A 17,128-nucleotide genomic window follows, 5' to 3' on the forward strand; every position below is an offset into this window, starting at 1 on the left:
GATGAAAGAAATGGAAGAGGACACCAAAAATCGGAAAGATATTCCATGTTCATGAATTAGAAAAATCAATAGTTAGAAAATATTAGAAAAATCAATACTGTTAAAATATCCATACAATCCAAAGCAATCTACAGAGTCAATGCAATCCCTATCAAAATACTAATGACATTCTTCACAGAAATAGAAAAAACAATCTTAAAATTCATATGGAATCACAAATTACCAGAATAGCCAAAGCTATCCTAAACAAAATGAATAAAACTGGAGGAATCACATTACTTGACTTCAAATTACACAACAGAGCTACAGTAACCAGAACAGCATGTTACTGGCATAAAAACAAACACATAGACCAATGGAATAGAATAAAGAACCTAGAAATGAATCCACTCATACACAGTGAACTCACTTTCAACAAAGGTGCTAAGAACATACACTAGGGAAAAGACGGTTTTTTCAATAAACGGTACTGGGAAAACCAGATATCCATATGCAGAAGAATAAAATTAGATCCCTATCTCTCACCATATTTAAAAATTAAATCAAAATGGATTAAAGACTGATATCTAATACCTCAAACTATAAAACTACTATGAGAAAACACTGGGGGAAACTTTCCAGGACACTAGTCTGGGCAAAAATTTCTTGAGTAATACCCCACATGCACAGGCAACCAATGCAAAAATGGACAAATGGGATAACATCAAGTTAAAAAGCTTCTATACAGCAAAGGAAATAATCAACAAAGTAAAGAAACAACCCACAGAATGGGAGGAAATGGTTTGCAAATTACTCATTTGACAAGGGATTAATAACCGGAATATATAAGGAGATCAAACAACTCTATAGGAAAAAATCTAGTCAGCCGATTTAAAAATGGGTAAAAAATCTGAATAGACGTTTCTCAAAAGAAGAAATACAAATGGCAAACATGCATATGAGAAAGTGCTCAACATCACTGATCATTATAGAAATGCAAATCTGAACTAAAATGAGGTATCAACTCCGCCCGTTAAAATGGTTTTTATCCAAAAGTTTGGCAGTAACAAATGCTGGCAAGGATACGGAGAAAAAGAAACCCTTGTACACTGTGGGTGGGAATGTGAATTAATACAACCACTATAAAGAACAGTTTGGAGGTCCCTCAAAAAACTAAAAACAGGGCTACCATATGATCCAGCAGTCCCATTTTTAGGTATATACCCCCCAAAAAAGCAATCAATATACCAAAGAGATATCTGCACCCCCATGTTTGTTGCAGACTGTTCACAATAGCCAAGATTTGGAAGCAACCTAGGTGTCCATCCACAGACGAATGGATATAGGAAATGTACTTACAAATGGTGGAGTATCATTCAGTTAAAAAACAATGAGATACTGTCATTTGCAACAACATGGATGGAACTGGAGGTCATTATGTTAAGTGAAATAAGCCAGGCACAGAAAGACAAACATCACATGTTCTCGCTTATTTGTGGGATCTAAAAATCAAAACAATTGAAGTCATGGAGACAGAGAGTAGAGGGATGGTTACCAGGGGTGGGAAGGGTAGTAGGAGAACAAGGGGGAGGTAGAGATGATTAATGGTTACAAAAAATACCATGAATAAGACCTAGTATTTGATGGTACAACAGGGTGACTACAGTCAATAATAATTAAATTTTCAAATAACTAAAAGAATATAACTGGATTGTTTGCAACACAAAGTATAAATGTTTGAGAGGATGGGTACCCAATTTTCTATCATGTGATTTTTACACATTGCATACCTATACCAAAATAGCCCATGTACTTCATAAATACATATACCTAGTACGTACATACAAAATTTTTGTTTAATTTTAAAAAAAGAAAGAAAATAGAAAACAGTGATTCCTGGAAACCATGGATCCAACCTGGAAAGCAGAGGCATGAGTCTTAGGAAAAGAGTTATACAAGAGACCTATCGAGAAACTAATCTAGACTGGGAAAAAGGTCAGAAGACACTTGGAGTGTCCTGCATCAAAGGAGGATATAGAAAACCTATATGACAGGTTTTTTTCTAGTAAGGATATGATAAAGGCAAATAGTATAAAGAAAAAGAAAGGCAATTAGGAACCCTAGGAAAAATAAAAACGTACACAAGAAAGGAAATTTACTGATTTAACACATATTTATTAAAGGCCAATAAAATGTCACATATTCTTTAAAGGAATAGACATAGAAAACAAATTGAGATACTGTTCCTTCTCCTCACTGGTAACTCTGTGCTTCCTCTGTCTACATATATATCTTCATTAGTGTATTTATCATAAGGTAATGCCACTGTTTATATGACAAGCTCCCCTCTCAGACTGTGAATTCCTTGTAAGTCCTATCTGAGACATTTTTGTATCCCTGTACATAATATACTAGGGTACATAATTTTCAGCAGTTAATAAAATTGTAGGATTTTTTTTCCTAAAAGTGCATACACAGTCTGACAAGTTAGAACAATGTGGTAATGAGTAAAATTAGATGTACTAAATACTACAATAAATGTGCACAGATGGCAGTAACCATACAGAGGAGAGCATACCTAATGCCATCTAGAGGAAAGGCTTCACAGAAGAAAATGCCTGGGCTGTGTCTTGGTGCATAATAAGAATTTACCAGGCAGACAAGGTAGAGAAGAGGAATGGCCTGAGCAAAGGCATGCAGGTCTGGAATAACCTGGTATGTCCAGGGAAGAGCAAGTGGCCTGAAATTGCCAGAATAGGACAGACCTATGGAGAATAGGTAGCATATGAGGCTAAAATGTACCAGGGAGAGGTTACAGCATGAAAAGCTTTGTATGTGATCATAAGGAGTTGGACTTTCAGATTGTGAACTACTGAGACCCAGTATGTAATTGTAAAAATGCACTGATTCTACATAATGTCCACTTGAAAATTTTGGCAAATATACTTGTAGATGCTATTTAGCCATAATGTATACACATACATCAAAAAGCCTTCCCTCTATCATTGCTTTGTAAAGAGAAATCAGGTATGATAGGATAGCAGGTCTACCCAAATTATTATTATAACTGCAGATAAATGCTACTTACTATAATTTTGAGTTATTCAAGTTTCATTAAATTTTACATCAAGAAACCAAGGTGTTTTGAATAATTATTAACAAAAATAAATAAATATGTAGACTTTTCATTAGCCCAATTTTAATACTGAATATAGAAGGCACAGGTCAAGTTAACAAATTTAACCAATAAACCCACTGTTGTTTTTTCTTCCAATAAGTTGTATAACTGGCTTTAAAACTGCATATTGGGCCTCACAGTTGTCCCCCAAATCATCAGGTGCTAGAAGAGAAGGCAACTCACTTCATCTAGTCTTCTCTGCAAATCTTTGACTTGATGTGAATACTCCTCCAAAACATGTTCAACGTGTTCCTTTCCAGGATATGGGATGATTTTTCTATGAGAATCAAGTTCCGCTTCATATTTAGGGAAAAAAGGAATCTGCGTCAAAGTCCCAGCTGAAGATGTGTTTTCAATTATTGTACCACGAATAGATGACACAAAAAATGGACTTGAAGAACCTAAATATTAAGGAATTCATTAATTAACTTTAAAAAAATTTTTTTGAGATGAAGTTTCGTTCTTGTTGCCCAAGCTAGAGTGCAATGGTGCAACGCTGGCTCGCTGTAACCTCCGCCTCCCAGGTTCAAGCGATTCTCCTGCCTCAACCTCCCAAGTAGCTGGGATTACAGGTACACGTCACCATGCCCAGCTAATTTTTTGTATTTTTAGTAGAAACAGGGTTTCCCTGTGTTACCCAGGCTGGACTCGAACTCCTGACCTCAGGTGATCCTTCCACCTCAACCTCTCAAAGTGTTGGGATTACAGGCGTGAGCCACTGCACCAGGCCCATTAATTAACTTTCTCATAATTTTGTGTACACTTTATGCTAACTGATTCCCTTATTAAACCCTGAAGAAGCTTAAGGTCTCGTGGGGAAAATATGCAAGTAGCTTGTAGAGTGAATGGATGGTGAAGAAAGCTAGGGAATACAGATTTTTCTTTCAGAAGGCACGGCTATGAAGGAGAGATCAGGAAGGGACAGGTTGAAGAAAAGGGTTTTTGTTGTTTTGGTTTGTACGTCACATGTATTTGCCAGTGTTTTTAGATTGGGATAGTGTTAGCATGTTTTTATTGATGGAAAGGTACAAATGGAGAGAAAGAGGCTGAAGATGTGAATGAGCAGGGGTAATAGCTGAGCCCAATCACTGAAGGGGCAGAGGAGGTGACAGTGGGGGATGAGAAGTAAAGCATGGGTAGTGAATTAAGAAGCTGACTTTTCCAAAGAGCTATGGCAGAAGGAGGCATGGGCTGTGTAAAATAGTGGGCCTTCAGCACAGGACATGGGGAGAAAAGAGAGGACCAGCATAAGGGCTTCTACTTCCTCTAGAAATTAGGAAATAATGTTATCTGAGAGTGAGAAAGAAGAAGACGGGAGGGGAGTTAAGAATGGTGTAATTTTGAAATTAGTATTATGGAAAACTGGAAAGATACCTGGCTAAGGTAATGAGAAAGATTTCTTGGCAGCATCCAATTGAGATAAGAGACTGACTTTAAAGTGGAAAATCCACATTTGTATATTTTCCCCAGCAAATACAAAATCTTGCAGCAGCTCAAATAATGGAGAAGGCAGTTAGCCTGATAAGGATTTGTGTTTTACTGTGAGAGTGCAAGAGAATAATAAAGGGGACAGGAAGTTGAGAATACTGGCAAGTGACTGGCTGAAACAAGGAATGATGCAAAAGAGAGTGAAGATAGAAAGAGGCTGATAATTTTGGAGAAAATGGCAGAACCGACAGTAGTTGTTCTCAACCTCTTCAACCTTTGTTGTAAATCGGAATCACATGGGGAGCTGTAAACATTTAAAAAATTAAAAAACAGCAGTGCCTGAGCTCCACTCCAGACCTACTGAATCAGAGTCTCAAGGTGTGGATCTAAGCCATTTATTGTTTAAATAAAAAGTGATTTTTAACATGGGGCTACTACCTTCATGAGCAGAAAATAGGTGTACTCTAGGAATACAGGAGTGAGACGGCTGAGACAGGAGGTTAAAACAACAACAACAACAACAACTTTCTTTCACATGGACAGCACTCCCACAAATAAGCATGGCGAATATTCCTAAAACCCACCAGACTTTCTGTAAAATGTGTGGCAAGCACCCTCCACAAAGTGACACAGTACAAGAAGGGCAAGGATTCGCTGTATACCCAGAAAAAGCAGTATGATGACAGGAAGCAGAATGGCTATGGTGGGCAAACTAAGTTGATTTTCTGGAAAAAGACTAAAACTATCAAGATTGTGCTGAGGCCTTGAGTGCGTTGAGCCCAACTTCAGATCTAAGAGATGCAAGCCTTTTGATATGGGTTGAGATAAGAAGAGAAAAGGCCAAGAGATCCAGTTCTCAGTGTCATCTTTTATTTTATTGTAAAAACAAGGCCAGGAGCAGTGGCTCAAGCCTGTAATCCCAGCACTTTGGGAGGCCGAGGCAGGTGGATCACGAGGTCAAGAGATCGAGACCATCCTGGTCAACATGGTGAAACCCCGTCTCTACTAAAAATACAAAAAATTAGCTGGGCATGGTGGCGCGTGCCTGTAATCCCAGCTACTCAGGAGGCTGAGGCAGGAGAATTGCCTGAACCCAGGAGGCAGAGGTTGCAGTGAGCTGAGATCACGCCATTGCACTCCAGCCTGGGTAACAAGAGCGAAACTCTGTCTCAAAAAAAAAATAAAATAAAATAAAACTTGAGTTTATGCTAAAAAAAAAAAAAAGACAGGAGGCTGAATTTCAGAAGTCTATCAGTTCTTGGTAATAAGATCCAAAATAAGGGAGTAGGTAACTAGAGTAAAGGTTAAAATAATAAGAATTTAAGAGGTCAAAAAGCTGTAAGTCTAAGATCTTCGATGGGTCACCCAGGAGGACAGTATTACAGGATGATGATGTACCTGAGCAGGGAGGGACAACCCGTGAACTACATGCCAGTGCCAATGATGAGTATGAGGATGTGGCTATGCAGGAAGTGAGCAAGTGGAGGTGGGCAGCGGAGAGGAGTACGGTAGGGTGGAGATGACAATGGCATTTTAGGGCGCATATTGCATCCTAAAATTAGGAGCATATTGAAAAGCAGAAACGTTTATACAGTAAGGGTGCTGATCTGTAACTGATAATAAACTCTGCATGCCTGAAAAGAATGAGTTATATCTGTGATTATCCTATTTTGAAACTGAATTTCTCCTGGAAAAAACGTATATGAATCTGGCTTCTGAGACAGACCATTAAATTGAAAAGAAAAAAAGAATGAGGAGAGAGGGGCAAGAAAGGGAAAGTGCAGGTCATTTGCCTGATTGCCCTTGAATGCATTCTCTGTCCTTCCCTTTCTCTGTTGAGTACTGCAGGTTCCCTTTCTAGCTCTCTTCTGTGTAGGTTTGCAATGGGAAAACTAGTGGAAGAGCTGAAGGCAGCAGAAGGGGGAAGCCAAGGTCATGATCCTCTCACTGCTTCAGATGGGCATCTGGTAGTTAGTGGTGGTTTCCGCTCCTTCCAAGCAGCCCTCTCTGTGGTTCTACCTCTATCTTTCATGCCTTTACAACAGCTGCTTTCCTCATTGTCCTTCTAGCCCAAGGGGTGGTTGGTAGCAGCTTCCTGCAGCTGGTAATCTCTGTGTTGTGTCATCCCTTTAGGCTTTGGAGCTCTTTCAACACCTATGTACCCATTCCCTGTATTAAATCCCAACTATTTATTAAAATTGTGTCTGTTTTCCTGACATAGGAATCACCTTTTGATTGAAATAATTTGGATCAGAGGTGATGGGGGCCTGAGCCAGAACAGCAGTACAGGTAATAGGAATGGAGAGGGGAAAATGGATTCAAGAGACGTTTCAAGGTAAAATCAGTAGGGCCTCAGTACCTGACTGGATGTAGAAGCAGGTGAAAAAAAAGAAGTGAAATGACACAAAATTCTGACTTAGGGTAGACCAAGAAACACAGGAGGAAGACAAGGCATTAGGGAGGCATGGTGCATGTTGAGGCTAAAGTACCTCAATGCAGAAACATTTTTTAAACCAAAAAATTCCTTAAAAGACTAGGAATTTCTCCCTAAAAAAACAGAATTATAAACAATATGATAGACATTCATGACCATGGTCTATAACCCACATGGTTAAAAACAAAATATACAAGAAATAGCAGCTTGAATGAATATCATGAAAATTGGTTAATTCTAATTTTTTTCCATTTTGTTTTATAAATGGCACATACCTCCATTAGATGTGATGCCACTACTTGATAGAAGATCTTCATTATTTGATTCACAAGATTTTGATTCCATATTAAATACTGCTACCTATTCTTAGAGATCTTGAAGTATGAATAGTTCTCTGTTTGGTTCTTTTAATTCCTGTCTATGGAAGACAGAGATTCAATCTTATTAATAAGGTACTATGTGAAAAAGTTCAGAGAAGAACAGGAACTGACTTTATTAACATTTGAAATTCAGTAATAATTTCTTCTCCAGAAAAATAATTATTTATACAGAAATACATATTGCATAAAATTAATAAATGAATATAATCTTATGGTGAAAATCGTTAATTTTAATGGCCAAGTGAATTATTAAAGACAACCCAAAAATCTAAAACTAATAATTATTGTGGTAAGTAGTGCTCTGATTTGGGGTAGAGGTTTCTCATAAAGTTATACCATCAAATAAAGGAAGAAAATATCTCTTTAGCAAAACCCACAAATCATCAAAATAGAAGTCATTAATAAAAGTTGAAGAACTTCTTTGACATCAAATAGTGCTCACATTTTTATTTAAGCTAAGAGGAGAATTCTGAATGTGGAGAACAGTGGTGGTGGTCTGATTTCAAATCTCCCTCTCATCCTCCCAAAAAGCCATAAAATCACCCAGGCACTCCACACCCCTAGCATCACTGGAAGACAGAGAGTACTACAACCAACAAATAATCTGCAAGTAAAGGAAAAAGCTTTTTCCAAAAGAATTCCCACAGCCCACCTACCACCACTACAAGCCTAGGAGTATAGAAAATGGGAGGGAAGAGGTAAGCAGAAGACAGAGAAAATACAGATAAATTCACCCCCAGATGTAAAAAAGTAAAGGCCAAAATATTAAGCACAGGTTGGAACTTGATAGTCCATAGCCCTGACAACGGGGTAAGGGCTCGAAGAAGTAGCAGCCTCAGAGAAGCAGTGTTTCTTGGGGAGAATGAGATATGGAGAGAAAAGGTGGTCTCCCCTGGAGCCATAGCAATCAAGGGAAAGTAGGAAATGAGAGGGGAACATTAAGGAACCAGCAGAAACAAAACACAAGCTGGATATACCATCCTCCTTCCACCCTTCCCACCCAACACCACTACCCACAAAGAAACTACATGGCAGAAGACAGTCTCAAAGTAGGAACCCTGTCCACAAAATGAATTGGAATAGATAAAAGTAGACTACATCTCCTGCAAAATGTCAGAAAACATGAATACAATCTTTTCTGCTGATGAAAAGTCTCTCCCACAAACGACAAACATGAAGCCAAAGAAAACTGTAACATTATGCTTCAAACTGAACCCAGTATGCTCAAACAAGCATTTAGGGGTATGAAAAATCATCCTGAATTAGATATGTAAAGCCAAAGAATAAAAATGGACAATAAACAAAATAAGCTAACAAACAAACAAACAGGAAGAGATGAAACAAGAGTTGATTAAAGTTAGGAAAGACAGAGAAAAAAAAAGACACAATTATATCAGAAATAAAGACTGAATCACAAAGTACACAAGCAATGACAGGTTGTAATAAAAATTTAATAAAAGCACTGAAGAAAATCAGGAAAACCACATGAGAATAAAAAATAAGATAAAAAAGTAAAAAGGGTGTGAGCCAGGCATGGTTATACCTGTAATCCCAGCACTTACGGAGGCAGAAGCAGGAGGATAGCTTGAGCCCAGGAGTTCATGACCTGCCTGGGCAACAGAGCAAGACCCCATTCTCCACAAAAAGAAGAAAAGAAGACAAAAAAAAAAAAAGAGTGATATAGGAATATTGAAATGGAAGACAGGTAAATGAGGTTGAATATAACTGGGGTTCCTAAAGGAAAAACATAGAACAATGAAACAGAACTATTATTTAAAATTATAATCCAAGAAAATTTCCTAGAAATAAAGACCTCAATCTATACATTTTCCATACCAGGGAAAATTGACCAAGAATGATCATCTCTGAGATATATTCTAGTAAAACAATATTAAGACTTTAAAGATAATGAAAAAATCCTCAGTGCCTCCAGACAAAAAAGATGAAATAATTTACAAAGGCAAGAAGATTAGACTGGTACTAGGTTATTAAAAACAACACACACAGTAAGGCTAGAGTGGAGTAGCACTTTCAAGAAAGGAGAGAAAGTACAAACTAAGGTTATTACAGCCAGCCAAGATCTCCTTCAAAAGGTTTTAAAGCCATAAAAAAGCAGTTTTGTCTGTACCAGAACTGTGTGCTGTGTGCCTCTGCTGAGGATTCTATTAAATGAGCTTCAGTCACCCAAAAGACCACCGTAAAATGTGGCAGTGTCCACAACCGGTGAAGATCGTCAAAGTTTTGTGTAGGTTCTAAATTTTTTAAACTAAATTTGAAAAAAAGGATAAAGACAAACATTTAAAAAAAAAAGACTTAGACAACTGCAAAGGGACTGATAGTGAATATTTAAATATTCAATTATAGAGTTGAGAAAAACAAATATGAGGTAATGGCACTGAATAGTGATATAAATATTATGTGCATAACAACAGAGAACAAATGTAACTAAAAACGGGGAAGAGGGGAAAAGGCGGAAAGTAGAAGACAGACTGTTATAAATGGAATAGGTTGTCAAAGGACACCACTTAAAACTGACCAAAAGTAAAAGATCAAGTAAGAAAAAGGGGGCTTAAAAGTGCACTATAAAAAGCATTAATACAAAAGTAACTACGAGAGTAAAAAATATAAGCTTATTAAATGACAAAGAATTTTAAAAAGAAAACATAAAAAAGAAACACCAAATAAACTCTAACAAATATAACACAATCAGTAATTACACAAGATAATATAATAATGTGAAAATAATACCACAGAATTCAGACCAAACAGTCATGTTAATAAATATAAGGGGACTTCACTTGCCTATTAGAAGAAAAGGACTTTCAAATGGGCTTTAAAAAAAAAAAAAAAAAACTGCTATGTACAAAAAAGGATGCCTAAGAACGCACAGATTCAAAAAGGCTAAAAATAAAAAGATGAACAAAAATTTGCCAGGCAAATGAAAACAATAAGAAAGCACAGGTTAAAATCCTGATACCAGACTAAGTAGTCTTCAAGCCAGAGAGCATTAACTAAAACAAAGTACAGTGTACTTGAAGTTAAAAGCCACATTCCACAATAAAGATATGTACCATATAACACAGCAAGCACTTGGATAAAGCATAAATCCAGAGAAGATATGGTAAGAACTGAAAACACAGTAATAATGGAAGGCTTTAACAGACAATTAGTATGAGACAGGCCAAGTGGACAAAAAATAAGTAAAGATAGATATAAAAGATTTAGAAGAACTAATCACTAAGGTAGATCTTTTGGATATATATTGAACACCATACTTTGATAAAAGACAATATACTTTCCTCTCAAGGGCACATGGCACATTCACAAAAATCAATCATATTCCAGGGCACAAATAAAAGGTCAGTAGGTTCCATAAAGTAGAAATGTTACAAATAACACCTCTGGTCACAGTATAATCAAGCTAGAAATTAAAATCAAAACCTCCAAATTAAAAAGGCCTTTCTACCTGGAAATTAAAATGCCTTCTATTAAACAACTCTTGTGTGATAAAGGAAATATAAACTGAAATTAAATAATTTCTAAAAAATAATAATGAAAACAGTACGTATCTGTGACATACATTAAAAGTAGTAAAAAGGCCGGATGCGGTGGCTCAAGCCTGTAATCCCAGCACTTTGGGAGGCCAAGGTGGGTGGATCACAAGGTCAAGAGATCGAGACCATCCTGGTCAACATGGTGAAACCCCGTCTCTACTCAAAATACAAAAAATTAGCTGGGCATGGTGGCGCGTGCCTGTAATCCCAGCTACTCAGGAGGCTGAGGCAGGAGAATTGCCTGAACCCAGGAGGCGGAGGTTGCAGTGAGCCGAGATCGCGCCATTGCACTCCAGCCTGGGTAACAAGAGCGAAACTTCGCCTCAAAAAAAAAAAAAAAAAAAAGTAGTAAAAAGATGAAAATTTCTAGCCCAGGACACCTATATCAATAAAAATGAAATAATAAAAGTAAGTTAATTAAGTCTTTAACACAAAAACATAGAAAAATGGGTAAACTAGGTTGAGCACAGTGGCTCACACCTGTAATCCCAGCACTTTGGGAGGCTGAGGCGGGCAGATCACCTGAGGTTAGGTGTTTGAGAGCAGCCTGGCCAACATGGTGAAACCCCATTTCTACTAAAAATACAAAAATTAGCTGGGTATGGTGGTAGGTGGCTGTAATCCTAGCTACTCGGGAGGCTGAGGCTAGAGAATCACTAGAACCCAGGAGGTGAAGGTTGCAGTGAGTGGAGATCTCACCATTGCACTCCAGCCTGGGTGACAGAGTAAAACTGTCTCAAAAAAAGAAAGAAAGAAAAAAACATGGGTAAACTAAAAAAAAAGCACAAGTAGGAAATAATAAATGCAAAGGCAGAAATTAAGATAGAAAACAGAAAAACTATTGGTTAAATTAATGAATCAAAATCTTGATTCTTTAAAAAACAAAATAGATGGGAGTGAGCACCACTAAAATGATAGAGGAAGATCACATATAAAACACACTACTTATCATTTTTACATTAATTCAGGATTGTAAGCATAAAGTGTTTAAAAATTTTAAAACCCTGAGCTAAACAGTTTTTATTAAATGGAATTCCTTTTTATTTTACTCACATTTTCTTCCTTTTGATTACTGAGCTGCCACCTGTCAAAGCTACAGTTAAGGACAGAACATAGCTACCTTAGCATGTTTCATGCTATCCTTTTTTAGGAAGTAAGTAGTAGGTAGGGAGATATTCCATAAAGAATTATAACAAATGGAATGTTAGTCAAAATTTCTAGGCAATTTAAATGTTCTAAATAGAAGAGGCTGCCACTTGAGGAAAAAAAGAACCTTAACTATTGAAAGAAAAGGATTTTCAAACTGGCTTATAAATAATGACTCTATGCTGTGTACAAGAAGCATGCCTTCTCATTTAAGCAAGTTTCATTGTGAGTGTTTGTTGTATAATTTTTCTGATACACTAAAATGATACATTTTGGGATTCTTCAGGATAATGAATGACACTAAGAAAGTTCAAATTGGTGAGTGATGTTATCATGAATTAGAGATCCATCAGAAGCATAAAGGAACAAATAGGACAGGTATAGAACTACAACCAAATACTGGAAAATCATATAGTAATTCAACATCAAAGATTTAGTATTAAGCAGGAAACAGAATCTAAGACCAAGGTAAGCAGAATTGAAACCAGAAGTTAGTGAATAGAGAAAAGATGCAAGAGGAAGGTTTGGTTTTAGAATATTCTGATGTGGAAACCACACTTGTTTACTTTGACATAAGATGAGGAATGCTTGTGTCATTCAGCAGAACTCAGTACCACTGATTCACAATAGGCTGTCGGAAAGCAGCAGTCCTTCAGAGGGAAATTTTTTTTCTTAGAAAATTAGGAGTTTACAGGAGACAGCACAGGTTTATTCACTTAAACAAGAGTTTTAAACCAACCATTTATTTGTAAAGAGGATGCTTAGTACCTCTATTGCCAATGCTAGTAGTTATTTTATGTGTGTATTTTAGAGTAATAAAAATTTTAGAGTAAAAAAAAATAATATTTGTAATTCATTTTCACTATTTTAGACTGACTGTATATCTTCAATTTGGTCAAGTCATCAGTGTTTCTCTACTTTTGTGACACTTTTGGAATTGAAATATTTTTCCTATTTTCAGGCATAAAGCTTATGAAATGATTGAAGATTTCTAGAACAAGAAAGGTTTTTTGTTTCGATAAATCATAAAATTGTTTTAAAAAACACTCTGTACTTGGTTGATTTGGGGATCATAACATGAACTTACATGTGTTTATTTTAAATCTCTGAGTAAAATACAGAAGTGAGATCTTGGCCTCTTCTGATATGCCCAAGGTCTATTATGAACAGTTCTGCCTGATTTAAAATTACGAACAGGTTCACATTAAAAGGAGCCTTAAATTTCTTACAAGTAATACCTATGTAACTATTCTACTCTAGATACTTGATTGGAACGTTGCAAAAAAAAAAAAAAAAAAAAAAGGCCTAAGAGACCACAGACCACGAAGAGGGGACTTTTGGAGAAAAATCAAAAGCCTTAGGTTTTGTAATATAGTTGAGATAAAGCACTTAAAAGTATCTCCTGGGTTCTGACTTCTCTTCCTTGGATTCTAAAGGCCATGGTGGATATGAACTTAAACTTTTCCTAGTATGAATAATCCTCACCTTGATTTCTTTTTGTCTGGCTGCTACTTAAGGCGGACCTCTCCTGTGATTATCTAGAATGAATAACTGATTTAGAATCCAAGCTCTATGGGTATTGTGTGTGTGTGTGTGTGTTTGTTTGTTTTGAGATGGAGTCTTGCTCTATTGCCCAGGCTGGAGTACAGTGGTGTGATCTTGGCTCACTACAACCTCCACCTCCCAGGTTCAAGCAATTCTCCCACCCCAGCCTCCTGAGTAGCTGAGATTACAGGCATGTGGCACCACTGCCTGGCTAATTTTTGTATTTTTAGTAAAGACAAGGTTTCACCATGTTGGCCAGGCTGGTCTCGAACTCCTGGCCTCAAGTGATCTGCCTGCCTCAGCCTCCCTAAGTGCTGGGATTACAGGCATAAGTCACCATGCCTGGCCCAAGCTCTATTTTGATTGGGTATAGAAGATGACTTACGATGTATATTCTATTTAGATTCCCGGATTCTTCAACTGACTCAAGGTCCTAGGATGATGAACCACCCTACCTTCCACAGAAACCAGAGACTGGGGATATTATAGAACTGATCTGTATTCTTCTAGAACCAGTCTGCAGGTATGCTTTCCTTGGGAAATTCTGAGGTACCTCAGAACTGATTCAAATAAACATATCTGGGCTGGTACAATCTCAGAAACACAATAAGGAGAACCATTCATGTTGAACAGCATTGTACTGCCTAAATTGCTGTTAACTGCTTATTAACTTCACATGCTCTCAGTGTCTGTTTTTTCAATCACACTCTTTCAAGTCTCTGGATGTTGTCATCCTAGCTCTGCGATTACTAGCTGTGTCACTTTGAGAACAATATTTAACCTGTGTATGACTATATGATGGAGATAAAGAGTATACAGTATAAAAAGTAAAGAGCATATACCTCAAAATAGGAGTTAACTGATAACTCACATGCAGGCCTTCCTAGATAGTAACTGCAGGTCTTCCTATATAGCAACTGCCTCAACATACACAAAGTACCACATAATTGGATAGTAATAATATGAATAATAATAATACTATCTGGCAGGGTGCTGTGGTTCACACCTGTAATCCCAACACTTTGGGAAGCCAAGGCAAGTGGATCATGTGAGTTAGAGACCAGGAGTTAGAGACCAGCCCGGTCAACAGAGTGAGACTCTGTCTTTAACATAAAATGAAAAAAAAAAAAAATTAGCAGGGCATGGTGGTGCTTGCCTTTAGTCCCAGCTACATGGCAGGGTGAGGTGGGAGGATTTCTTGAGCCCAGGAGTTCAAGGCTGTAGTGAGTCATCACCACTGTACTCCAGCCTAAGTGACAGAGCAAGACCCCATCTCAAAAAAACAAAAATCAAAAAACTCCCCCAAATCCCAAAACTATCTTTATAATTTAAGCAGTGTATGTATATTAATTCACTTTCCCATACTAAAGAGCTATATTAAGTTTCATACAGGCCCACTAACAGAAAAGAAGGTGAGTTTAATCTGCATTGACTAAACACAGGGACTGTTAGAAGGTAATATGGAATTAAGCTATTTAAGATCACATTTCACCCATACACAATACCATCTAGTAGAGAGGCAATTTGGAAGACGCACAGAACTTAGAATCAGGAAACTTAATTCTATCATCGGTTAACTGTGAGAGCATGGGCAGATCTTTTCATATCTCTGAGTCTCAATTTCCATCCTTACTAAATGAAATTACAGTTGTGTGTGTTTTTCAAATCCTTTTTAAGCAGTGGAAATGTTTCTGTAAATCTTCTGAGCCCCAACCACACCCTCCTCTCTGCCCCAGAGACACCTCTATGGAATACAGAGGGCTCCACTGAACATAGACTGAAAACCACCAAGATAAAGCCCTTGCAGCTTTTATATTGTAGGTTATTCTGTCCTAAGCATCCATCAGGTTCAAGGCTTCAAGTTTTATAAAATAAATTAGATGCAGATACAGATAAAATAGTCTATCAGTTGTATATGTTTGCAATTCTCAAATATAACTAGAAGTAAAATAAAAGTTACCTTAACTTTTGGATATTCTTATTTTCACTTATTCTATTAACACCTGAAAAACAAAATATTTAAAATCTGCTCATTTATATATCTTTCATTTACTGAAATTTGTTATTTCGAAAGTTCAATTTACAAATTCATGTTCATCACTTAAGAGCTTGACAATATCTAAAACACACACATATAAAAGACAACAAGAAGTGCCAAATTATTTTTTCCTTTTATGTGAAAATACACTTTAATAGCCTACAGCAGGCCAGGCATGGTGGCTAACACCTGTAATCCCAACACTTTGGGAGGCTGAGATAGGAAGGCTGCTTGAGGGTAGAAGTTCGAGATCAGCCTAGGCAATGTAGTAAGACTTTGCCCCCACAAAAATAATTTTTTAATAGCCTATAGCAGCCAGATGCAGTGGCTCACGCCTGTTATCCCAGCACTTTGAGAAGCTGAGATGGGCAGATCACTTGAGGTCAGGAGTTTGAGATAAACATGGGGAAACCTTGTCTACTAAAAATACAAAAATTAGCTGGGCATGGTGGCGTGTGTCCGTAATCCCAGCTGCTGGGAGGCTGAGGCAGGAGAATTGCTTGAACCCAGAATGCAGAGGTTGTAGTGAGCCAAAATCATGCCACTACACTCCAGCCTAGGTGACAGAAAGAGATTCTGTCTCAAAGAAAAAAAAATAGCCTATAGCACTTATCTAAATCATGTTTTTACAACAAAATGTGTTTAATTATATGCTCCGTATTGGCCCAATTCTAATTTTACTGGCACAGATCTTATTGGCACCATCAAGATGATGTAGCAAGTAAAGCTACAGGCACATATGACCTAATATCAATACTCTCAGACCTGATCTTTCTCCAGGTACAGTCCAAACTGACTTAAACAGATCAGCCAAATACCTTCTGACCATTTTAACTGCTTTTCACTGTTTGGAAATGCTTTTGACCAGGCAACATCACTTCTGCTTGGTTAGAGAAGTAACTGGGTACATAAACTTCTGTCTGGTGAGTCAAAACACATCTATAAATTTTAAGCAGATATACTGAAATGATAAACAACCAAGATTTTTGGAATAGCTCAGTAGAATATAAGCAGTTTTAAAAATATTTTAAAAATGAATGAGCTGTAATTCCAACACTTTGAAAGGCCAAGGAGGGAGGATTGCTTGAGCTTAGGAATTTGAGACCAGCCTGGGCAACATAGTGAGATCTTGTCTCTACAAAAAAAAAAAAATTTTTAATTAGCTGGGCACAGTGGTGCATGCCTGTAGTCCCAGCTCCTCCGGAGGCCGTGGTGGGAGTTATCACCTGAGCTCAGGAGGTTGAGGCTGCAGTGAGCCATGATCCCACCACTACACTCCAGCTTGGGCAATAGAGTGAGACCCCATCTCAAAAAAAAAAAAAATGAAAGAAAAAAATGAATATATTCTAGGGGCAGAATTCAGACTAATGAATGGGAGTAAAGAGAAGCAGAGTCTAGTTCAAGGTGGAGATAAATTTTCTAAAGATTATAACACCCTGAATATAT

General features: G+C 37.3%; 1 protein-coding gene and 1 non-coding gene across 11 annotated transcripts in view; one reads left to right on the forward strand and one right to left on the reverse strand.

Moving 5' to 3' along the window:
- The window catches only part of CCDC158 (coiled-coil domain containing 158), a 111,712-nt gene that overhangs the window by 86,447 nt on the left and 8,137 nt on the right, over positions 1–17,128 (reverse strand). For 9 of the 10 annotated variants that reach the window (XM_074396303.1, XM_074396310.1, XM_074396304.1 and 6 more), the window contains exons 2-4: positions 15,605–15,647; positions 7,295–7,437; positions 3,341–3,558 (exon numbers count right to left, since the gene is read on the reverse strand). In XM_074396303.1, the coding sequence (XP_074252404.1) occupies positions 3,341–3,558; positions 7,295–7,364 (288 nt within the window). In that variant the 5' untranslated portion in view covers positions 7,365–7,437; positions 15,605–15,647. The remainder of the gene's footprint in view (positions 1–3,340; positions 3,559–7,294; positions 7,438–15,604; positions 15,648–17,128) is intronic. The other variant, XM_039468448.2, reaches the window with a different exon arrangement.
- On the forward strand, positions 6,237–6,307 carry LOC120363807 (small nucleolar RNA SNORD50). Its single transcript, XR_005579245.1, has one exon. It is a non-coding gene; the product is annotated as a small nucleolar RNA SNORD50 (small nucleolar RNA).

This window comes from Saimiri boliviensis, chromosome 3 (assembly GCF_048565385.1).
Source record: "Saimiri boliviensis isolate mSaiBol1 chromosome 3, mSaiBol1.pri, whole genome shotgun sequence".
NCBI lineage: Eukaryota > Metazoa > Chordata > Mammalia > Primates > Cebidae > Saimiri > Saimiri boliviensis.